The sequence below is a fragment of the Homarus americanus genome, unplaced genomic scaffold (assembly GCF_018991925.1).
Source record: "Homarus americanus isolate GMGI-L3 unplaced genomic scaffold, GMGI_Hamer_2.0 scaffold27457, whole genome shotgun sequence".
Classification (NCBI taxonomy): domain Eukaryota; kingdom Metazoa; phylum Arthropoda; class Malacostraca; order Decapoda; family Nephropidae; genus Homarus; species Homarus americanus.
Genome location: NW_024731296.1, coordinates 23,425 through 50,773, shown reverse-complemented (window position 1 = coordinate 50,773; position 27,349 = coordinate 23,425). Strand labels below are relative to the sequence as shown.

The following is a 27,349-nucleotide window of genomic DNA, read 5'->3' as shown; positions in this document are numbered from 1 at the left end:
ACTGTAATGTCGTGACAACAGTTGTACAGTATCATGTCAGTTGTTGTTGACCTGCACGAAAAGGACGTAGTACTGTGTGTGTGTGTGTGTGTGTGTGTAATAATAATAATACTTAACGGTTTATTGAAAAAATTCTGCAGCCCGAAGGCTGAAAATATACATTGGACATAAATGACTTATTACATACATTGGTGGTTTAACAAAAGCCTTCATTAGAGAAAGGTAAAGGAACATACAGTGAACATACAGATTAATGTAGGTGTTGAACAGCAAACTCGTAGTGTAACTCCTCCCAGATGGTGTTAGGAGGAACTCACGTGGTGTAGTAGTTCCCTCAGATGGTGTTATGAGGGACCTGGCGTTGTGTAGTAATTCCCTCGCAGATGGTGTTATGAGGGGCCTCACGTGGTGTAGTAATTCCCTCACAGATGGTGTTATGAGGGACCTCACGTGGTGTAGTAATTCCCTCACAGATGGTGTTATGAGGGGCTCACAGGTGTTATGTCACGTGGTGTAGTAATTCCTCTGGTGTTATGAGGGACCTCACAGGTGTAGTGATGGTGTTATGAGGGACTCACGTGGTGTAGTAATTCCCTCACAGATGGTGTTATGAGGGACCTCACGTGGTGTAGTAATTCCTCACAGATGGTGTTATGAGGGACACGTGGTGTAGTAATTCCCTCACAGATGGTGTTATGAGGGACCTCACGTGGTGTAGTAATTCCCTCACAGATGGTGTTATGAGGCCACGTGGTGTAGTAACTCCCTCACAGATGGTGTTATGAGGGCTCACGTGGTGTAGTAATTCCCTCACAGATGGTGTTGACGTGGTGTAGTAATCCCTCACATATGGTGTTATGAGGGACATGTGGTGTAGTAATTCCCTCACAGATGGTGTTATATGAGTGAGGTGTGGTCCCAGTCCTTCCTATCGTAGACGGATTAACACATCGCTGGTTGTTGTTGGGTCTCACGGGCCGTTATCACTGGGTACCTGGGACCTCACTGTGTGAAGGTTAACTTGGGTACGACTGTTACTGTTGAGTTGTTCTCACTGACTTAAGCACTGTTCACCACTGTTCACCTCTGTTTAACACTGGTTCCGTTCCTTTCCTAAATGAAATTGTAACTTCTGGCGAGAACTTGTTGATATTCCGGTGGGGAGGAGGGTTCAGGGGAGGGGGTTGGTATGGGCCAACTTAACAGTTGACCTGGCTGCTCCGAGAGGAGCGCCAGGTACGTCTTGACCCTTCGGTGGTCAAGGGTGTGTGTGTGTGTACATATTTATTAAGTGTTCCCAGTACTGTACAGGGATCGATCACCCTTGACGGGGAGTGGAGACGGTATCATCCATTACCCACCTCCGTCACTTATGAGGTCTGAGGCCAACTCCTCCCGCGACGCAAGATTCAACTGGGAATAACCTAACCATACTTATTCTAATATAACCTAACTAACTTTACCTTTTCTAACCTAGCCTAACTTTACTTTTTCTAATTTAACTTAACCTAACTTAGTCTAACCTAACCCGGTCCAACAAGGCATCCCCCACTGAGCCAACAACCACACGAGTATTTCTGCATTTGCTCTCGAGGTTATCATCACCTACAGGAGTTTCGACGACCCATGTGTTCCTCACCGCCAGACTCAACCTTAACATTGTCATCCACACGCCCTGTCCACCACCACTACCACCACCCTCCACACGCCCCCTATCCACCACCACCACCTCCACCCCTCTACACGCCCCCCATCCACCACCACTACCCCACCCCCACACGCCCCTCACCACCACCCCCTCTACACGCCCCTGTCCACCACCACTACCACCATCCCACCGGCCATGATAACGAGGATCTGATGGTCGTGTGGGTCGTTATGTGCTTGTGGTGTTCTTATATATAGACAGAGACAAGACATATTATTTTGTTGGTATTTTTTGACGATCTGAGCGAGTTGACATTTTGCTGACACTCTATGCTTGTAGGCTGACATTTTGCTGATACTCTATGCTTGTAGGCTGACATTTCGCTAGTAAACTGACATTTCGAGACATAATTCAACAACATAGTATCTTTATTTTTTTAATGAACAGTTCACAAACAAAATATTAATAACAGACACGAACACAATTTTGAACAATAACGAAAAGCAAATGAACAAAAGCACTATACAAATGAACCACCATTAACACTCACCTCTGTTCAACTATTGTTCATTACTAATTTTTTTTTTGTCCAACTGTGCAATTAAACCAAACAATAGAAAACCACAAACATAATACAACTAATAATATAGACAAACAATAAAACAGTCATAACAAAGACACAAATGCAATAAAACACACACACACACACACACACACACACACACACACACACAAAAATGATTTAATAAACTCACAAACACAACTGACAAATAAAAATAACACCGAAAGAGTTTAATCTAATAAAACTCAGGATAAAAGGGATTCTAATTTTCTGTGAGGCTTAACAAACAATTACGCTGTGTTTTACCGCATCCCTCTGGTCTCTCTCTCTCACACACACGGGGGAGAGAGAGAGAGAGAGAGAGAGAGAGATAACAATACAGTATATAATTTAGTTCACCAGTCCTATTCATGGTATTAAGACAGTTAATCATCACACATTTTCCTCCCAAACTCCTTAACAGATAAAGTAAAGACCAATCAAACTCCCTTAACCGACGTATCAAGAGACTATCAAAATGGCTACTAAATTGAACCAAGACTCTATCGTAACTTTAAATAAGAATACGTTCCTTCATCTTTAATTACACAAAAACACGAAAAGCTTTAGAATCAGGGCAGTTGACTTCAGGGTGTCAGGGATCGGTTTTGTTTATGACCACTGAGGCCCTATGATAACCCCCCCCCCCCCTTGATGGTCTTGTGAAACGACGCCTTTTTGTATATGAAATGACATCAAAGTGCATGCAGTCTGTATGCAGTGACGTCATCCTTATGCAATGACGTTAGTATGCAGTGACGTCATCCTTATGCAATGACGTCAGTATGCAGTGACGTCATCTTATGTAATGATGCCACGGTCTATGTGAAGGAAGCCACAGAGACGTCACAGCCAATGAGTTCAAATCAGTTAGTTAACCACTCCAAACTTAAGGTAGCTATAGTGACCAGCAGCAGTGTGAGGTCAATTAGTGGCTAAGATAATAACACTAACCTACAGACGTCTTGAGTTCTTGGGCCAAGACGCCTGAGTTGATGGATAAGTCAGGAGACGTCAGTTTGAGGATACGATACATTGACTTCCAAGGATAAAAATGGGTTGATCTGATGGGTAAAACATTTTGAGTTGAAGGATACGAAATTCTAAGATCACGTCAAATATAAATACCCATTATTTTGTGTTCCTAAAGCAATCAGACCATTTACAGGTACAGACTATTACATTACCTACCTAAATGACTTTGACGTAGGACAAAAACAGGTGACTGAACTAAAAAAAAAATTCATTCACGAACTAAGCAATAAATTTTCAATGATTAGCTTCACCGAATTAGCCACTTCTAAGATAAGAATGACAATATGATGAAGAAAACTTTCCTTTAGATCAGTTACCCCTTGCAGAGTCACGTTTTCTGTATAGTCCAATGGATTTCGTTTTCTGTTACCACACTGAAGCCTAATGTAAAGTATTTCAGTGTATTTCATTCCTTCTACTGAAAATATCAAATAACGTTCACCAGATTTGCTTAATGATGGTATTTTAATAACACTGATAGCTGAATCCACTCTTATGGGATTATTCCTTATTCAAACTTTATCTGAAGCAAATTCTTTCTGCACTATGAAGTTATCACAATACTTTATAATATGCTTTTCAGGAACTATCACTTCTTATTAATGATTGTAAATATCAACCTTTGAGTCCTAAAATGCACCAGACAAACGCTAAAACAGAAAATACCAAGAAAAATTAAAATACAGCCAAATAGTTATCAAGAGACTTCATAACAATTCCCAAAGATAATAATAATAATAATAATAATAGTAATAATAACAGAAGAAGAAGATGGTAATTAGTTCAGTACTCACCGGTGTTGAGGTTAAAGTCAGCGAGGTCCTGGTTATCGATAAAATCATTGATGGAATTGGTGATGGAGTTCCTGCCGCTGATGCTGAGACCATTGTTGTTGTCGTTGGTCAGTTCGGTCAGGTTGTTGTTGAGGACCACCCCTGACAGCGTGGTGTTGTTGGTCAGTGGGTGGGGGCTGCCTGACCTGTAAACCACCAAAATAAACAATACGTAAATAAACAAGACTGTGCACTCAAACAAGATGTGTGTTATTTTCAAAGCTGTGGTTAATGTTGCAGGACATTTGCTTTAAATGGCCTAGAGAACAATGGATTTGGTTACTTAAGATAAAACTAGTTGGAAAAGCATCTTAAAGTGTATAATATAATTGAGAGTAAACTGATGATTATGACTATGTTAAAGAAGAAATAATTAATTCGCATTCCATCCCAGTAGAGGAATATCGACAAGCCTTTAGATATAGTAATAAATTTAATATACCGACATCCTCAGAATTTGCCTTAGACATAATGAGGTCATATGAAAAGTGAGTTATATCAGCTGAAGTCAATAATTTTACTCATTTAAATAATTTGATTTTTCTTAAAGAGTTCAAGAGAAAGATCCCTCACAATATTATGCTCCACTTGAGGTACAAACAAGAGACTGATCTCTTCAAGGCAGCTCAGCTCGGTGATGTATACTCACTGATCCATAAAATGACAAAGAACCTCCGTAGTTCAGCTTTATATTGTACGTATTATAAGAAGGAGGGACATAATAATACAAGATGTAAAGATCCTATGTGGACGTCGACAGTGACAGTTCACAAAGCCTTATGACAGACAGGAGAATGTAACTGTCTCTGTAAGTAAAAGTAAACCGGTCTCTCATGTTGTGAAAATAAACTCAGAGGAAGATCTTTTGGAAAGCTTCAAATTAACTGTTTCCTTTAATCTAGAGTAAATACTAAACATGTAAGGAAATATTTAAGAACTGTCAGACGAATAATAGGTCTTAGGTGATACTAGATGACTTAGTAAAGACAACACAGGCAAGGGCGTCCACTCTCATACATCATGAAAGAGGAACCGACCAGCTCACACACCACTATCGACCACACCTGTATGTACCACAACCAACACAGCCATCAAAACGTGTAGTCGTCACCCAGAGCGAGGAAAACCGCGAGTCTTGCGTGCCACAGTAATGATGGTCGGTCTTGGCAAGGGTGTCTACACAGGGCCGCTGACTTAATTTAACTAGGCTCTACATGTTTAAAGTGAATGAATATACAATTTTCGCGTACATCATTACAAATAAAACAATACCTTAATGGGCAATCGAATCCCAGACTGCCAGAATGTGAATCTCAGTCTACAATCAGTTGGCTACCAGGAGGTTAAGTCTCGTCTAGGGTGTGGAAACTTGTCCTGCTGGTAGTCGAGCTGTTATTGCCCTGGACTTTCATCCTGGCAGACCAAAGTTCCAGCCTCGCCTGTGATAATGACCACCTGTGGCACTATCTAAGAACCTGTCATTTTTAGGTCAACAAGCGTGGCACTGACCTGTGGAACTGTGAGTGGGTGATGATGGGGTCACTGCCCAGGAGGCCGGCGGGCATGTTACTCAGCTGGGTGTCGAATATCAAAGATGGCAGTGGCGGCGGGGAGTCACAGGAGCCGCCGCCGTCAACGAGAGTGATGTTGTTACCCACTGTGCCCTCAGTGTCGACGTCCTTGTCAGCGTCCACCAGCTGCGACAACACCGTCCTCATCGTGGCGGCTTTGGCCTCGAGCTCACCCACCTGTGTTCAACCAACTTGGTGAGTTACCTGGCAATGTTACCTGTTACACCCAAAACTCTTCACTTGAATTCAATTAAAAACTCATTCAATTCACCAGTAAAATCCTTAAACATAGTAATTTTTACGGATAAATTTCTCTTTAAAATCAATACAATCACCACCAAATTCAAAAGCAAAATCCCGTCTAATTAAGGCCAAAGTCTTCACCTGAGCCAAGCAGAATGTCACCCAATAATCTGAACCAGAGCTGCAATTCATCCTACTGTTAACAATTCACATAAAAAAATTCCAATTAACAGACCAAAATAACATAAAACAATTCAACCAATTAGGTGACCCGGAGGAACACTAACGACCCAAACCTAATTAGTCATCCCACCATCAAGTGATTCATTTACCTGTCCTGAATTATCTTAACACTCACCTCACGAGTGTGTTAATGACGAGTGCGTTGATGACGAGTGTGCTGATGACGAGTGTGTTGATGACGATGAGTGTGTTGATGACGAGTATGTTGATGACGATGAGTGTGTTGATGACGAGTGTGTTGATGACGACGAGTGTGTTGATGACGACAAGTGTGTTGATGAGTGTGGTGTTGAAGAATGCGTTGATGAGTGCGTTGATAACCTAACCTAATCAATCCTAACGTAACATTTATTGAATATATTTACAGGAATTACTGGACAGAGCTGCAAACACGACATGTTACATACACAACGCAGGCATGTATTCATAAAAACACACACACACACACACACACACACACACACACACACACACACACACACACAACGTACGTACGTATGTACATTCATAAACACAGACACGTACTCACAAACACACACGCACATTTATAAAAACAAAACACATCCACACAAACACCAACGCACATTCATAAAACACAGACACGTACACACAGCACGGAGACACGTACATTCATAAAGCACTAACACACACACACACACACACACACACACACACACACACACACACACACACACACACACACACACACACACACACACACACACACAGCACGCGATGGTCATTCCTCATCATCGGTAGGTATAAAAGTACAAGCACAGGTGTCGGAATAAAGTAAGCACAGGTGTAGGTATAAAGTACAAGCACAGGTGTAGGTATAAAGTACAAGCACAGTGTGAGTATAAAGTACAAGCACAGTATAAAAAGCAAGCTAACAGGTGTAGGTATAAAAGTACAAGCACAGGTGTGGGTATAAAGTACAAGCACAGGTGTAGGTATAAAGTACAAGCACAGGTGTAGGTATAAAGTACAAGCACAGGTGTAGGTATAAAGTACAAGCACAGGTGTAGGTATAAAGTACAAGCACAGGTGTAGGAATAAAGTACAAGCACAGGTGTAGGTATAAAGTACAAGCACAGGTGTAGGTATAAAGTACAAGCACAGGTGTAGGAATAAAGTACAAGCACAGGTGTAGGTATAAAGTACAAGCACAGTGTAGGTATATACAAGCACAGTAGGTATAAAGTACAAGCACAGGTGTAGGTATAAAGTACAAGCACAGGTGTAGGTATAAAGTACAAGCACAGGTGAGGGTATAAAGTACAAGCACAGGTGAGGGTATAAAGTACAGGTATAGTAATTAAAGAGCTTGTATTTTTCCACCGTGTTGTCGTGACCACAACCTCCCGCGCCTCCATAATCACGCTGATGGTGTCGACTTAATTCCAACCGGGATTAGCCAAGTGGGGCGTGGTCCTCTGGTAGGTGGGGAGAATGGGGAGCGTAACTAGGGGTGTAACTCAGAGTGTGTGTAACTAGGGGTGTGTAACTAGGGGTGTGTAACTAGGGTGTGTAACTAGGGGTGTGTAACTAGGTGTGTAACAGAGGTAAACTAGGGGTGTGTAACCAGGGGTGTGTAACTAGGGGTGTGTAACTGGGGGTGTGTAACTAGGGGTGTGTAACTAGGGTTGTGTAACTAGGGGTTGTGTAACGGGTGTGTAACTAGGGGTGTATAACTAGGGGTGTGTAACTAGGGGTGTGTAACTAGGGATGTAACTAGGGATGTGAACTAGGTGTGTAACTAGGGGTGTGTAACTAGGGGATGTGTAACTAGGGGTGGAACGAGGGGAGTAACTTGGGGTGCACTAGGTTTGTAACTAGGGGTAAAAATAAGGGGTGTAAACTAGGGGGTGTAAATAAGGGGTGTAAATAGGGGTTAAACAGGGTGTAAATAGGGGTAACTAGGGGTAACTAGGGTGTAGCTAGGGGGTGTGTACTGTGTGTACCTAGGGGTGTATAACTAGGGGTGTATAACTAGGGTGTGTGTAATCAGGGGTGTAGCTGGGTGTAATTACGGGTACTATGGGATAACGTGTAACTGGTATACCAAAAGGGGTATACCTAAGGGGTGTAACTAGGGGTGTAACTAGGTTTGTAACTAGGGGGTAACTATGAGGTGTAACTAAGGGTGTAAATAGGTGTAACTAAGGGGTTGTAACTAAGGAGGGTAACAAGGGTGGGTGAGAGAGGGGTGTAAATGGGAGGTGGAAATGGAAAGAAAGTCAAATGGGGGAGAGGAAGGAGAGCCTGGGAGAAATGTTAATGGGGAGGAGGGATAAGGAGAAAGAGACGGTGGGGGAGAGGGGGAGAGAAAAGGCAGGTGAAGAGGAAGGGAAAGGCGAGAGGGAGAGAAAGGCAATGGGAGAAGAGGAAGAGAAAGACGGTGGAGAGAAAGGAGAGGGAAGGAAATCATGATAGAGAGAGGCTCGGTAAGAATGAAGGGAAGGAGGAGGAGGATGGTAGAGGGTGGTGGAAGCTGCGACAGGTATGTGTCGCCTGGGAGTGAATAACAATGTATGAGAAGATAACCACAATGGCCCTCCACAGTTAAGTTGCACCACTATACACCATTAACACCATTATGCACCGCTAACGACACCATACACAACCACTACCACTACATTAATACCACCACACCCTACCACCACCATACACCACTAACACCATAAATACCACCATACACCACTACCACCATACACCACATACACCACTAACACACATACACCACTACCACCATACACCACTACACACCACCATACACCACTAAACCCACCATACACCACTACCACCACCGCCACCACCATCACCACTAACACCACCACACACCAACACCACCAAACACCCTAACACCACCATACATAAACACCTGCATACCCTAACACCACCATACACCACACCATCTCACAACACCATACACCACTAACACCACCATACACCGCTAACACCACATACCTGTCACACCATAACACCACTAACACCATACACCACTAACACACCATACACCACTAACACCACTAACACCACCATACCACTAACATATACCACACACCATGCCCTTCACCATACACCACTAACACCACCATACACCATACACACCACCATACCTAACACCACCATGCCACCCCAACACCACCCCTACCATACCACCCTAACACCTCCACACCACTAACACCACCATACACCATAACAACTCACCATACACCACCTAACACTACCATACACCACTCACCATACCATACACCACTAACACCACCATACCACCATACCCTTTACCACACCATACCAACCACTAACACCATACACCGCTAACACACACCATACACCGTTAACACCACCATACCACTAACACCACCATACACCTAACGCCACCACACCGCTAACACCACCATACACCACTAACACCAACATACACCACTAACACCAACATACCACTAACACCACCATACACCACTAACACACCACCATACACCACTAACACATACACCACATCTAACACCACCATACACTACTTACCACCATACACCACTAACACACCATACACCACCATACCACACCACAACACCACCATACACCACTAACACCACCAACACCACTAACACCACCATACACCACTACACCACACCACCAACCAACACCACCACACACCACCACCAACACCACAACACACCATACACCACTAACACCACACCCCTACACCACACACACCATACACACCACTAACACCACCATACACCACTAACACCACCATACACCACCAACACCACACACACCACTAACACCACCATACACACACTAACACCATACACTACACCACCATACACCACTAACACCACCATACACACACCACCACCACACACCAACACCACCATACACCCTAACATACACCATACACCACTAACACCACCATACACCACTAACACCACCACACCACCACCACCAACACCACCACTAACACCACCTACACAATCTACACCACCATACACAACACTAACACCACCATACACCGCTAACACACCACACCCTAACACCAACACCACACTAACACCACCATACACCACTAACACCACCATACACCACCACCACCACCACATAACACCACACCACCATACACACCGCTAACACCACCATACACCCCAACACCACCATACACACCACACAAACACCACCATACACCATAACACACCATACACCACTAACAACACACCGAACCACCACACCCTAACACCACCATACACCACTAACACCACCATACACCACTAACACCACCATACACCACCAACACCACCATACACCCTAACCCACCATACACACCACCACAACCACTAACACCACCATACACCCCTAACACCCACCATACACCCTTACCACCACCATACACACCAATAACCACAACCGCTAACCAACCAATAACACCACACCACCAACACCACCATACACCACACACCACCATAATCACTAACACCACCATACACCCACACCACCATACACCGCTAACACCACCATACACACACCATCACACCCCACCATACCAACACCAACACCACCACACCACTAACACCACCATACACCACTAACACCACCATACACCACTAACACCACCATACACCACTAACACCACCATACACCACTAACACCACCATACACCACTAACACCAATACACCACTAACACCACCATACACCACTAACACCACCATACACCACATAACACCACCACACACCACATAACACCACCACAACTAACACCACCATACACACCACTACACCACCATACACCACTAACACCACCATACACCACTAACACCACCATACACCACTAACACCACCATACACCACTAACACCACCATACACCACTAACACCACCATACACCACTAACACACACCATAACCACTAACACCACCATACACCACTAACACCACCATACACCAACAACACCACCATACACCACTAACACCACCATACACCACTAACACCACCATACACCACTAACACCACCATACACCACTAACACCACCATACACCACTAACACACCCCGAACTTTTAAGGCGAGGTATTACCATGTCCCCGCTACATTTATGAATGACAAGAGTAATTTAGAACCTCACGTCAGCTCTCTCTCTCTCTCTCTCTCTCTCTCTCTCTCTCTCTCTCTCTCATGTCACGTAATCTCCCCTGGGAACTATCCATCATGACCAACCATTTATTACGACGCGCATGGATGCCACCAGGCAAAAACAACACGAGTGTCAACATTGAAAAGTTTTAATTAGTTTTAGTCGTGACTGATAAGGGTTTTGGTCCCGTATCTGGCGTCAACTATCTGTTCTAAAGACCCCGGAGACTGACATAGTATTTGAGATAATAAAATAAACAGCAGATGATCAAATAAACCAGATTCTCTATATTCAAAGGTTTAATTTATTTTAGTTATTTATCATAGTGTCTTGGTATGACATCAGGGGTTTAACTATACTTCACGATATTTTTTTTTTTATGTTGAAGTAAAAAAGTCTGCGTGTGATACTGTTCATTTGTTCGTCTGCTGTTGTAGTCAGACCCGGCGTGGATGAGACGTTAAGCTACTGTGGTGGAGTTACATCTGACTATAGTAGTGTCAGTTTATTATTGTCACCTTACGTGGACAAAACTGACAATATCTAGGTTAGGTTCAGTTACCTCTTCTGTCAGTTTGGTAGTTTGCTTTTTATTCTTAAAGACTCGTCATCTTTAACTTCAGTAAGGGAGGTTCAGATATAAGCTTCAGGGAGAGTATTAAGCTTAAAGAACTAGAGTTCATCTATGATTAAGCTTTTATAAAACTTATCTTGAATCACCCCCAAACATAAACAGAAGTAACTCACTGATAAATATTTAAACGATATTTTTAACAGGTTCATATAATTGTAATAACATTCCAACATATATATTAAACCTCAATATAAAGTTCATACGTGTATTATATCCCCAACATAGAACACAGATGTGCCTTACCTGGTGATGTAGTGAGGGTTGTGAGGGACTGGTGTGTAGCAGGTGTGGTGCTGGTGCTGGGCGGGGTGCACCTAGCTGGTGGGTGGAGACGGGGCGGGGGAGGCCAAGGGGTGAAGTACCCCCTCCCGGGCCGGACATGTCTCCCCAACCTTACTCATCCATCTGGAAGGAAAGTCAAGAGGTTAGTCGGTGTCTTGACGGGTGACTCTGCCATACACGGGACCAAGTTATCTCACAAAATTTAATAAAAACTCGACATTTCATCTTCCTTAAATAAACACAAATATTATTCTAGCTAAGATACTATGATTCATATCAAATAATAATAATAATAATAATAATAATAATAATAATAATAATAATAATATACAGTGTTAATGCACATCCTTCTCCACTGATTGGAAAAACAGATAATTTTACCCCAAAACTGTTCGTATCGGAGCTGCCAGATGTATAATTCCTACAACAACAATGATTATTCCATTATTACTGTACACTATCTCCGGGTCACATATTCATACTGGCAAAATGCACCGAGTTGTTTTTACATCATGAATTCCGCTCCTCTCCACCCCCTCTCTCTCACCAGTAGCGCCCTCCCTACCACCACACACGCCTGACCAACACTGTCTAATTCCAATGTCCACACCAAGTCCAACACCCAAGACACCCAAGTCCAACACTCAGACCGAAATTAGTGACAAAGTAAACAGAGACTTCCAAAGTGAGGAGAGTGAAAGATCCCAGGTGTGAAGGTGAGGCTCTCTCTAACCCCGGGAGCATCTGTTGAGGAGAGATCCCAGGTGGAGGTGAGGCTCTCTCTAACCCCGGGAGCATCTGTTGTTGTTATCACTGTACATAAACAACAAAGGTCTTTAAACGCGTAACAAGATTAGTAATACACTCGTTCATCAACAATTAAAAATTATGAGAGAGAGAGAGAGAGAGAGAGAGAGAGAGAGAGAGAGAGAGAGAGAGAGAGAGAGAGAGAGAGAGAGAGAGAGAGAGAGAGAGAGAGAGAGAAACCCAACATAAACCTACATTAAAAGCTTGACTCAACACGAGAGAGAGAGAGAGAGAGAGAGAGAGAGAGAGAGAGAGAGAGAGAGAGAGAGAGAGAGAGAGAGAGAGAGAGAGAGAGAGAAACCCAACATAAAACCATACATTAAAAGCTTGACTCAACACGAGAGAGAGAGAGAGAGAGAGAGAGAGAGAGAGAGAGAGAGAGAGAGAGAGAGAGAGAGAGAGAGAGAGAGAAACCCAACATAAACCATACATTAAAAGCTTGACTCAACACGAGAGAGAGAGAGAGAGAGAGAGAGAGAGAGAGAGAGAGAGAGAGAGAGAGAGAGAAACCCAACATAAACCATACATTAAAAGCTTTGACTCAACACGAGAGAGAGAGAGAGAGAGAGAGAGAGAGAGAGAGAGAGAGAGAGAGAGAGAGAGGGAGAGAGAGAGAGAGAGAAACCCAACATAAACCATACATTAAAAGCTTGACTAAACACGAGAGAGAGAGAGAGAGAGAGAGAGAGAGAGAGAGAGAGAGAGAGAGAGAGAGAGAGAAACCCAACATAAAACCATACATTAAAAGCTTGACTAAACACGAGAGAGAGAGAGAGAGAGAGAGAGACCCAACATAAAACTATACATTAAAAGCTTGACTAAACACGAGAGAGAGAGAAAGAGAGAGAGAGAGAGAGAGAGAGAGAGAGAGAGAGAGAGAGACCATACATTAAAAGCTTGACTAAACACGAATTTTCACTAACACCCCCGACCATCCCGTCAAAGAAAACGGAGGGGCTCAAAAAGCCGTACTCTGTTGGAGGACTAACTCAAAGAATCTCACGTGTAGTGTAGTGAAGGAGGCCCAAAGAGGGTGGTGGTAGTGGTGATGGAATGGTAGTGGTGGTGGTGGATTGGTGGTGGTGGTGGTGGGGGGATTGGTGGTGGTGGTGGTGGGGATTGGTGGTGGTGGTGGTGGGGATTGGTGGCGGTGGGGGATTGGTGGTGGTGGTGGTGGTGGGGATTGGTGTGGTGGTGACTGTTGGTGGTAATGGTGGTGGACTGGTGGTAGTAGTGACGGTGGACTAGTGGTAGTAGTGGCGGTGGACTAGTGGTAGTAGTAGTAGTAGTGGTGGTGGATTGGTGGTACTGATGGTGGTGACCTAATTAAGGAAGGCGATGGTGGCACCCAACAGCCTTAATCCATTAAACTTTACTCAGCATCTCAAGTCAGTTTATCCACCAGCCCCAGGAGTGGATTAAGTTATCCCCGAGTCTCATTTCTCTTTACGGTGACATTAATTTTCTTTCTCGACCTTTTTATCCAAGTGAACCTCTTTGGTGTTATATATATATATACAGTATATATATATATATATATATATATATATATATATATATATATATATATATATATATATATATATATATATATATATATATATATATATATTTCATGTAGATCCAAAATGAAAACGTGGATAAGATAAATCTTGATAAAATCACACGGGGAAAATGGAAACAACGGGGCACCTTAGCTTTCGTCTTTATTCAAGACATCTATACCAAGTTTAATAAAACCCTTAATTATACTTACATATCATTAGACTGTATAAAATAAAGTAAAATAATGATATACAACAGAAAATACACGATAGATATGACCGAATGTCGTCAGAGGTCAGCGGTCGTCAAAGAGGAAACACTGAATCATCACAGTCTAACCGACCCCCTAGCTTTAGGGAGGAGACTCATATACGCTACCAATATCGAGGACAATATTGGAACATAGAAGGCGTCGTCCCAATGCTCCATGTTTCAATATTGTCATCCATGAGGCGAGGCACAGCAAAGGGGATGAAATTATAACCGCTATTACATCCCACCTGTGACAAACGACCTCCATATTGCAAAGCTAAATGAATAATTGCCAGACGGTTTATATTTCGTTTACCGGGATTTGTTCATAAATACATACACGACTTTGTTATTCATTTCTAAGGGCGCTGTCCCACCACTCCAGGCACCAATGTTGTCCTCAGTGGGGCGACCTTATGAGACTGCTACATATATTCTATACAATTTCACAACATAAGCCGCTGCAGGGGGACGATTTTTCTCAGGCAGTTACACTTTATAGCTTCGAGCAGACAGCCTAAAATCCCCGCCTTTCCTGACCTCATTGATAATACATTTCGTGCTAGATGGATATTAGTATTCTCCCATCAGAAGCTTAACTCAGCTAAGTCCAATTCAAGATCAACTTACGTCTTTTAGAGTAGAAGTATAATAATTTAAGGTTCATAGTTACACATATGATGGGATATCTCTCAAATCCAAGTAAACATGCAAATAATGTAGACGAGATTATCATTTGGGTAAACAAAAATATTTACCCCAAGAGATACACCCCCTGAAGATTTACCCCCTGAAGATATTAACCCCCCTGAAGATTAACCCCCTGAAGATTAACCCCGCTGAAGATTAACCCCCCTGAAGATTCACCCCCAAAGGGATCTATTACTATAATTTATTACCTCCACACAGCAGCTTACCCTAAATACCTCAGCTTTAAATTCCGGCCGTGAAAGAGTTTAAATCATGCAAGCTCCGACACGAATACAGAGAGGAGGGGAGGAGGAGGAGGAGGAGGAGGAGGAGGAGGAGGAGGAGGAAGAGAAGGGATGGAAGGACGGAAGAGGAGGGTATAATAAAAAGAATAAGAATACAGAGAAAGAGAAGGAGGGTTAGAGGAAAAGGATGAGGAGGGAAGGAGGAAGGCAGGTAGAAAGGAGAATAAGGAGAAAGAGGAGGAGGAGGAGGAGGAGGAGGAGGAGGAGGAGGAGGAGGAGGAGGAGGATTTAAGTAGTGGTAGGAGAATCATGAGATTTGTTGGATTAGTTTTTAATTCTACAAGACATCTCTCTCTCTCTCTACAAGGGTCGAGGGTCTGCTCAAAAAGAAAAGGAGACTAGGAGAAACGAAACGCCCCCCTGGAGACCCCTGTATAGAGAGACGAGGAGGACGCCCCTAGGAGACACAAGGTGCCCCTGGAGAACGTATAAATCAATGTCACGAGGGCACTGGAACAGCCAAGATCAATCACTTGGACCAACCACACCCTTTCAAAACCTCAAATGGTCCCCCGACCCCCCCCTCCACCCTCCTCAACCCATCCACCCTCCCTGACCCCATCCTTCATCCTCAACCCCATCCACCCTCCCTGACCCCATCCTTCATTCTCAACCCCACCCATCCCTCCCTGACCTCCATTCCTCCTTCTCAACCCAACCTACTCCTACCTGACCCCATCCTCAACCCTCCTCGACCCCACCCATCCCTCCCTGACCTCCATTCCTCCTTCTCAACCCAACCTACCTGACCCCATCCTCCCTGACCTCAACCCCATCCACCCTCCCTGACCCTCCATACCTTACACCTTTATTACTTGCCCTTAACTCATGAGACATAAAGGCAAGCATGAACTTAGATGCTTCCCTGTTGGGCGCTGTAAACGCTTCTGCGCTTCACCTGCACAAGGATGTAGGAGTGCACAATAAAAAAAAAAAAAAAAAAAAGGCATCACCGTCGCAATATATGATGTCGTAATCCCACAAAAATATATGACGTCAATATTGGACATAAATTTCTTACCATTATACAACATGACGTCTGAATTTTTATATGAGTTGTAAAGTCGATAAGTAGCATGACAATGATTTTTCGGTCTTTACACACACACACACAACCGCATCCAGCCCATACGTGCACGAACTGATCGCTATAAGAACAGCCCAGTCCCACCCATTGTAAAAATTATCAATAACTTGTAATAAATCAGTGTATTCACTCCCAGTAAACACTGCTCCTTACACTGTCACTATGTTGAAATGAACTGTAGTTTGAGCTTTTCCACATCTAGTTATTATATGTCTTATTTGTGTCACTTATGTTACTTGTATATTATTTGTAATTCGTAACCCATTCCCCAAATATGTAACTGTATATTTTCAGCCTTCTGGCTGCCAAGCTCTTTCAATAAACCGTTAATTATTATTATTATTATTATTTTACACTATCATGCCAACACCTGAACAAAACGTGATGATTAGTTCTGTCCTGTAATTATATGACAAAGTATAAGAAAAAAATCATGTTTCCTTAACTAAAAATTCAGACTGCGTTAATTTCCGTACAGACATCAGGGTTCGGGACTGAGGGGTTCGAGGATTGTGAGTTTGTGGTTCGAGGTTCGGTTGTGGGATTCAAACCTGACCCCCGCCATGATGTCAACAAGAGAGAGAGAGGTGATAAATGCGGCACTACACCCCGGCAGAGTGGCCCGGTACCGCAGAGCACCCGAGACCTCTCTAGTGTTTGAAGCTTTAGTTAGGTTAGGTCAGTGAGGCTAAATCAGGTCAGTTTGGTTAAGTTAGTTTAGACTAGGTTAGTTACATCAGGTCAACTGAATTTAGTTATGGTAGATTAATTTAAGTTAGATTATGTTAATGATAGATTAGGATAAAAAATTTATTGATAAATAAATAACATCCTGTACTGTACTTTCTTTTAATGTATATTTTGATTGAACTGAGTAAATCATTGGCTAGGTTAGGTTAGGTTAGGTTAGGCTAGGTTAGGTTAGGTTAGGTTAGGTTAGGTTAGGCTATCTCCGCAGACATCAATTCGACCATAAATTCTGTAAGATGTCATCCAAAAGTCTATTCTCTCTCTCTCTCTCTCTCTCTCTCTCTCTCTCTCTCTCTCTCTCTCTCTCACACACCTCCTAACACCATCTGGGAGGGAGTTACTACACTACGAGTTTGCTGTTCAACACCTACATTAATCTGTATGTTCACTGTATGTTCCTTTACCTTTCTCTAATGAAGGCTTTTGTTTAACCACCAACGTATGTAATAAGTCATTTATGTCCAATGTATATTTTCAGCATTCGGGCTGCAGAACTTTTTCAATAAACCGTTAATTATTATTATTATTATTATTATTATTATTATTATTATTATTATTATTATTACACACACACACACACACACACACACGATGAAACCTGACAGAACAGCTGATGAGTGTAAACAATAGAAGTTATCACGCCATATAACCGCGTCCATACACAGCTGGTGAGGGTGTAACAAAGAGGTTCCTCACACTACCAATAACGATATGAACAAGCAAGTGAGAGTTGCCCGTACAGCTGATGGCGTAGAAACAAACACATGTGTGTGTGTGTGTGTGTGTGTGTGTGTGTGTGTGTGTGTGTGTGTAATAATAATAATACAGTAATAATAATTAACGGTTTATTGAAAGAGCTTGGCAGCCAGAAGGCTGAAAATATACAGTTACATATTTGGGGAATGGGTTACGAATTACAAATAATATACAAGTGACATAAGTGACACAAATAAGACATATAGTAACTTAGATGGGGAAAAGCTCAAACTACAGTTCATTTCAACATAGTGACAGTGTAGGGAGCAGTGTTTACTGGGAGTGAATACACTGGTTTATTACATGTTATTGATAATTTTTACAATGGTTGGGACTGGGCTGTTCTTATAGCGATCAGTTCGTGCACGTATGGGCTGGATGCGGTTGTGGTGTCGAACAGCAATTCTCGGACAGGGGATCTCAGGTGGTAGTAGGGGCCGGTGTCGGGGATGGTGTAGAAGCTTCTTACCAAATTTGCAGATGAGGCCGTGGTGATGGTCAGTGAGAGTCGAAAGGGTCAGTGTGTTGAGCGCTTCTTGATATGTGGAGTAGGAAGGGGAGAGAATAATCTTGCATGCCCTCTTTTGCACTTTTTCTAGGTGTTTACGTTGTGTGGCATTTAGGGAGGAAGACCAGGTGGGGGAGGCATAGGTGAGCTTGGGAAGTATGAATGTTGTGTATACACTGAGGAGCTCGTGTGCGGGAACTCCGAGGGACTTGAGTCGGCGGAGGAGGTGGAGACGGAAACTGGAGGATTTGACAACTTCACTGACGTGTGGTTTCCAATTTAGTTTGTTGTCTATGGTGACGCCGAGGAGCTTCGTGGAATCTACAACCTGGAGTGTGTTCGGACCTAGGGTAATGGAAGGAGGTGGAACAATGTCGGAGGAGAGGTTGATGTGCATAACCATGGTCTTGATATGGTTGATGGTGACATGGTTGTTGGTGGCCCAGTTTTGGAGACTGTTCAATAAATCCTGAAGGGCGGTATAGTTGGGAGCAGAATTGTTGACGCTGTGTGTGTGTGTGTGTGTGTGTGTGTGTGTGGTTCCAGGAGGTGTGCTTGGTTCAGAACATATGCTAATTTCACTAATGGTATATTTGGTTACATACGCCTGCATCAAATGGTATATTTGGTTACATACGCCTGCATCAACACGAGAGAGAGAGAGAGGGGAGAGAGACTTTCCATCTCACCTGTTCCCACTTCAGTAGAAAGGTGGGCCGAGGGGCGGCCACCCGTAAGAAACTTGACTCGGTAAACTGGCTCCCAGCACCCCACCACCAGAACCTCACCACCACACACCCACACCTGCCACCCACCACACACCCACCTGCCACACACCACCTGGCACTCCACCCACCACACACACACCCACACCTTGGCACCAAACCACCTACACACCACCACACACCCAATACACCACCTGGCAAGGTCAACACACCCACCTGCCACCCACCACACACACCCACCCACACCCACCACACACCCACCCTGCCACCCAACACACACCCACCTGGCACCCACCACCCACCCACCCTGGCACCCACCACCCACCCACCTGCCACACCCACCACACACCCACCTGCCACCACCACACACACCCACCTGCCACCCACACTGCACTCCACTCAAGGCACCCACCACCCACCCACCTGGCACCCACCACCCACCCACTCCAAGCCACCCAAATTTCAATACCACCCACCTGCCACCTTACACCACCTACCCACCTGCACCCACCCACCTGCCACCCACCACCCACCCACCTGCCACCCATCATTCTTTTTGTTTATATGATCAGCTGTTTGTCCACATTACCTACTATCGCCCTATGTCTTATCCCTGAGTTCACATTCACCCGACTCTAACCTAACCATTATCAGAAACTGTATCCTTACTCTTACCAGTTATCTGGTGTCTCCTCATTAACATTTTTCAAGAATTCCCTCTAATCATATGCATCAGAAAAATATAGATGCATTTCTAATCGCAATTAACTTGTCTCAGGGGAAGAAAAAAAAATCATACGTAAAAATAGCAACAAAAAGCAAGCAGGTAACTCTATCAATAACAAGTTAATTAATGAGACGGACAGGTATATCTAATCTTAATGTCATTGCTCGTGTTAATGAAATCTCTTCCATCTGTTACGTGATGATGATGATGATGATGATGATGATGATGATGACGAGTTTTATTATTATTATTATTATTATTATTATTATTATTATTATTATTATTATTATTATTATTATTATTATTAAACTTCACACTGACAGCCTTACAAGACCATTCAACATAAGACAGGCAGTTCGTGCACCACAACAACACCCTCCATGATTAAGGCGCCACTGCACCAACAATTATCACCAATGGCTTTCCTTCCCTTCCTCCTGCAGCAAGATAGTGCTATTCCTATACGACTCGTACGGCTTATAATCTCTGGTCGTGAATTACATGATAACGCCTTAATGGCAAGCTAGGCGCTGGGATTATTTTTTCTACCGTGCCCGGAAGCATGGAGGCAGGCGGGGATGGCTGGAGGGGGGGGGAGGCATGGAAGGGTACGCAGGAGGGTGGGAGGGTACGAGGGAAGGGAGGGAGTGGTGGGGTGGGAAAGAAGTGTTTATGGAGACCAGGTCAAGGTCATAAGCTCTACTGAAGCGCAAGAAAGAAAAAAGGGAAAAGGCGTGAAAAGAATTGAAGGAGAGGGGAGAAATGACGACTGAAGGAAGGGACAAATAATAAAGAAATGAATAGGAGGGAAGAGATGACAGTAGAGGAAAGGAGAACTGAAAGATGACGGTGAATAAGGAGAAAGGAGGAAAGGACCAGAAAGGAGAAAACTACATAACAAAGGAGAGAGGGAAGGGAGAGAGGGTAATAGAATGGGAAGAGAGAAAAGAACAGCGAAGGATGGAGAGGGGAAAATAAACAAAAGGAGGAAAATGGTCAGAGGAAAGAAAATTCCCTTTTCCCTTCCCCCTTACCTCCCCATCCCTTCCCTCTCTTTTCCTCCCTTCCTTCCTCCGGTGACCAGGTGTTGGAACAATAAAGGGGATCAGGGAAAACTCGATAAAAGTCTCTCGTCCCCTCTCTCTCCTCCTCCTCTCTCTCTCTCTCTCTCTCTCTCTCTCAATGTAATCTTCACTAAGCCTGAACAAACTAATATCTAAGCCCATGCACCACCATAATACAACCACTGTCTTTGTTGTTGTGATTGTGGTTGTTACTGTTGTAGAATAGTTGTAGACTAGTTTTGTTGTTGTAGTTTTCGTAAGTGTGTAGTGGTTTGTAGTAGTAGTAGCTTGTGTTTATATATATATATATATATATATATATATATATATATATATATATATATATATATATATATATTTTATATATATATATATATATATATATATATATATATATATATATATATATATATATATATATATATATATATATATATATATACTGTTATATATATATATATATTTTTTTTTTTTTCATGTAGATCACAATGAAAACGTTGATAAGTCTAATGCTATTGTAATTTTGGATAAAAGTGACTACAATGATAAGATGAATTCATTACTTAGTGATGAAAGCATGTTGTGAGCTTACGAAAGATCCCTGGAAAATATTAATAAGTTATCTAATTCCAAAATAGAAGATGTTATTGAAAAAGAGCCCCGATCTTCATGAAACAGTTCTCTCAAATCAATCCCACTTTACCGTATATGTATTGTTTGATTCAAAACACAAGCTTAACAATCCATTACGTCCTATCGTGAGTTCTGTGGGTTCTGTTACTTACAAATTATCCAAGTGGTTTGGTTAGGATGCTATCCTCTTACAGGCCAAATATCTAATCACATATACTGTGCAGTGATTTAATTGATAAACTCAAGAAATACAATGAACCGTGAATTAATAGTTTTGATGTAAATTCATGTTCACTGAAAGTACCTGTGAAAGACCTCCCATTTTTAAAGATAAATTACAACTGTTAGATTTAACTATTGAACATGATGCTCAAATTTATAGAGTTATGCGTAACTGACAATGTGTTTAGAGCAAATGATTCTACAAGCAAATATTTGGCATGAGCATGGGTATTGTCTTTCTGCTCCTCTAGCCTGTATTTATATAAGGTTTTTTGAGTCTAGTACTACCCAATATAGTGGACTTTATTCCTCCATGGTATAGATATGTAGATGATGTTCTTTGTCTTTGGCTAGAAACAGTGACCCTTTGGAATTTTTAGACAAGCTTAATGATATTGTCCCAAGTCATTCAAAATTGAAGAAATAAATGGATCCCTTCCATTCCTTGACGTATCATGAGAAATGGCCAAAATTACAAATTTAGGTATACGAAAGCCACAGGTAGACAGTTTCATACACTTTTATCGAATCACTTGAGATCCACCAAAATGTCAGTTTTCTGCTATGTTCTTAAGATGTCTGCGTATTTGTGACTCTGAATTTATTGACGATGAATTGAAACACATTCGTTCCATTGCACAAAACTCAAGGTACCTTCTGTGTGTGTTGATCGTTGTTTTAAAAAGGCTAAAAAATCCTTTCATTCCTCTCCAAACCAGGCAAATTCTACCACTTAAGAATATTTTGACTGCCCTATCATGTTTGTCTCGTTAGTTCGGTCCCTCAGCTACTAAATATTAATGTTTTTTTCACGTTTGACTCAACCATACCAATATGTTAATAAAAATAGCCCAAGTTTGAATGTAAATGGAAGTGTTTATTGTAGTTCCATATAGCAAATGTAATTGTAATTATATGAGGACAGACAGGAAAACGCAGCTCAAGTCAAACAACATAAGTACAATATCAGAACAGCAACTGAAAGCAGGGCCTTGTTCGTTCATGTTGGAATAATAATCATCATCAATATGGGCAATAGGCCGCTGCAGATTTCCTCCATTCTTATGTTCTTATGTTCTTATTTGTATTGGTGATGGTGAGACTGTAGTGTGGTGATGGTGAGACTGAAGCAATAATGTTTCTTTGTGACGTTCAAATATAAACAGACTGTACGCGCATCATGACTCTCATTGGTCCGTTTCTCAGCATGGGCAGGGCCGACGATGTGATGCTAGAATCATCTTGTTATACCTGTTCGCTATATAGATTCAAAGGGATAGAATGGACAACAAACCTATCAATATCCATCCTAGCAGAGTTGGTAAATAGGTGTGTTCAATCATACATTCCCTCAGGGATGTAAGAATGATATATTACCTATCACAATATCATCCGGGTTCCTCAGGATAGAAATGAGGAAATATCCTATCAATCATCCTAGACCTGAATGGATAAATATCATCACATAAAATTAGGGACGGTAAATGACACAATATCACCCTATCAATAATCATCCTAGGCCTTGAGGGAGGGATAGTAGCCATCAATCACACATCAATTCAAGGATAGAATGAGGATGAACACGACCAATAACAGGTGGTCAGTGGCAGAATAAGTCCCCGTCCGTCAAGAAAAATTGAAACGTGCTAACATATCATTGGTCCTCTCAGCTGATTGTTGAACCAGTATTTCTTTCGTCCAGCACTGTTGTTATATCGATGGCAAAGTTTCCATTGTCTTCACGTTTTCATTCTAGGATTTACTCAATTATACATTTTTAAAGTTTATTTCGGTTTAAATTGTTTCACTGAGAGGTTTAATTTAGGATTGTATGATGATTAAAATTACAGATTATTTCACCTGATGATTTAACACCTAACACTAACCATTCCCTCTTTCCTTCCATCCCATTCCATCTACTTCTTCCCTATATGTACCCATCCCATCACCCTTACTCATTTCATCCATCTCCTTCCATCACCTTTCCTCCAACCTACTACTACTCCATCCTTCCCTACCTGTCACCTTCCTATTCCATCTCCATCCCCACTCCACACCTCCCTCTCCACTCGGGCTTATCAACTCTGACCAAGTTAACAAGAGATGAGAGAAGATTAAGGTCTGAAGTCAAAAAAGTCATTTCACCTGAAGGTTCCCATGATGGTGGAGGGGTGGTAATGACGATGACCTCAGACGATACCTGTTCCTTTATTATCTTTTCTTTCTAATATTTATTTTCAATCACCAAAATTCAAACAAAAATAGAAAAAATAAAAAAGTTCACTGCCTTTCTGGCGATAGTTGGGTATTTTATTTGGTCTTTTTATTAAATTAATGTTGTTAAATGTTACCTGGAATTATAAAATATTCACACGGATGATATAACACCTTTAATATTTTCTTATAACTTTATATTTTCATTTTTCTTCATTTAATCAAAAGCACAAACACTTTTAAGTTTCAGTATTATAAATCTTCGGAAAAATCCACAATCACATCCATTATAATGCTCAGTATAATAAGCCATTCGTAGGTTATAAAAAATCCACAATCCATCCACTAATAATCCATCATAATACAAATCAGTCTTCTTCAAAAACCCACATTCTTTTGAGTATAAACATCTGGACATATTCATAGGGAAAAAAAATCACAATCATTCACAAGATCCCTCCTTCCCCCCTCCTTTTCAGTTATAAGGCCTAGTTGTGAGTTCCATAAGAGGCATAATTAAAACCAACATGACAACAAATGTGGAAAAAGTACTATGTTTTTTTGCGTCCACCCTTCACGAGTATTTCGTTTTCTCCCTCGACTCATTCAGTGTCGACAGTGTCCCACGGAAATGTAAATATATATTGTGGGTAAAATAATGTGGACTCTATATGTATATCGAGAAGTTGAGTGGGTCAGGGTTGGGGATTAAGGTTGGAGTTGAGGTGGGTTGACCGGTTGGTGGGTTGAGTTGATTGGGTTGGGTTGAGGTGGGTCGGGTTGAGGTAGGTCGGGTTGAGTGGTGGGTTGAGTGGGTCGAGTTGAGGTTTGAGGTGGGTTGCTCCTAGTTTTTGCTTCAACAGATTAGAAACGATTGCTTGGTTGATTGACAGAAACAAAAGACAACTTGGGCTGATTAGACGACAAACAAACAGCCTGGCTCACCAAATAACAAAGACAATAAGCGGACTTGATAGAGACCAACGGCCTGAAGCCAACTGGTAAACCCTGGAAGTAATATATACACGTGGGGTGAGAGCAGAGGGAGGAGAGGGGATTGAATCAAACTTACACCTGCTGGAACATAAAGCCACAATGACCTTCAACCCCACCTTCATGATACGCTAAGGTAACATTTGTTGAGTTCTCTCTACCATGCACCTGATCCCCCTCCCTCCTCTCCCTTACCCCCACTTCTTCCCCATCTTGCCTCCCCCCCCACACCCTATATCCCCTCTATATCAATCCAATCACCTCATCACCCCACCCCTCCCTAAACTTCTTACCCCCACCAATCACCTCCCTCACGTCCCCCAACCCCCACCCCCAACCTATATTCCTCCATCACATCCCTTCCCATTCGTTCACACCATCCCCAACATCCAGATCCCCTTCCATATATCCCCCCCTCCTCACCTTCACAACACACCCCCCCTCCCCCATAAACTAACTGCAGGTAGCTCTGGGTAGATATAGGTAGAAACCGGTCAGAAACAACTTTCAATGTTTCGACACACACACGCAAATTCCTCACAAACTGCTGAGACGTGTTTAAGGTGTTCACGCCCAGGTGTAAATCTATCTGTTGGGGACACACACTTCCCTGTTATCATCTGTCTGTTTTACCGTTATCACCATGTTGTCCTGTTTTACCGTTAGCATCTCTTTTCCTGTTTTTACTGTTATCATCTGTTTCGCTGTTACCGTTAACACCTGTTCTGTAAACGTTTCTATCCACCTGTCCTGTTTTACCGTTATCACCTGTATTATCACAGTTATCAACTGTTCTCCTGTTTGCTCTTTATTCGCTGCTTCCGTTAATTCCATGGTTTTCATTAGTTTCTTTAACGTAAGAAGAATTTAAAGCCAAATTTCACTGATTTAGAATGTTCCACAATAAACTACTCACCATTTATCGATATTTTCATTAGTTTCAGCAATAGGATATTCCAAGTTTTCCACCACATAAAGAATATTTCCAAACTTCATTTATAATACATATTCCAAATATTTAATATTTTCAGAGTTTTCGCTTATATACCGTGAAGGATTCACCGATTTCTTCGCTCACAGTAACGTTTTCAAAGTTTCGTTCTTGGCTGTTCAGATTGACTTAATATGTAACAGAATTTCATGATTTTTATATTACATATTATTTTTTATGTACCAGAAATTTTCGCTCATAGAATATTACCCAAAATGTTTCACTTCGACGTTTCTTAAATTCTCACATTTAAACTGAGCCTAAAAGTTATAGCAAAATACAAACAAAAAAAATCATTACAGTTAAATTTCAAAAACGAAAATGAAAAACAAACCCAAAGGAAACAACATATAAAGAAAATGGTCGAGTAACAACAACAACCCAACAACAACAACAAAAAAAAAGCCCAGCTCTGACAAAAGAGAAACAATCACCACAAACTCACTTTCACTTACCACTTCCTTCACCCCCTCACCCCTGCTCCCTACCAACTTCTTGCCCTCATCTCCTCTCCCCAACTTATACCCCCCCCCTCCACACTCTATCCCCAACCCACCCCCTCTCTGCCCCCTCTCTCCTGAACATCCACCTCCCCACACCTCACCACTACTCCCCCCACTCCCCTCCTCCACTACATCTTCTCCATACACCCCAATCTTCCTCCTCCTTCTCACTCCTCCTCTTCCCACAATACCTCCTCTTCCTCAACTCCCTTCCTCACCTATCCCTCCTAACCCTTAGCTCCCCTTCCCTTATCCTCCTAGCTCCCCTTCCCTCACATCCCCTCATTACTTCCCTTATCTCCCAGCTCCTTCCTTATCCCCCCTTAGCTCCCCTTCTTTATATCCCCTCATCCT

The 27,349-nt window shown here is 42.4% G+C and overlaps 1 protein-coding gene across 2 annotated transcripts in view; it reads right to left on the bottom strand.

The window, feature by feature from the left end:
- The window catches only part of LOC121867580 (adenomatous polyposis coli protein-like), a 240,190-nt gene extending 215,683 nt beyond the window's left edge, over window positions 1-24,507 (bottom strand). For both annotated transcript variants that reach the window (XM_042367595.1, XM_042367597.1), the window contains exons 1-4: window positions 24,440-24,507; window positions 12,185-12,346; window positions 5,627-5,865; window positions 4,079-4,263 (exon numbers count right to left, since the gene is read on the bottom strand). In XM_042367595.1, coding sequence (XP_042223529.1) covers window positions 4,079-4,263; window positions 5,627-5,865; window positions 12,185-12,322 — 562 coding nt within the window. In that variant the 5' untranslated portion in view covers window positions 12,323-12,346; window positions 24,440-24,507. The remainder of the gene's footprint in view (window positions 1-4,078; window positions 4,264-5,626; window positions 5,866-12,184; window positions 12,347-24,439) is intronic.
- Between the last annotated feature and the right edge of the window lie 2,842 nt (window positions 24,508-27,349).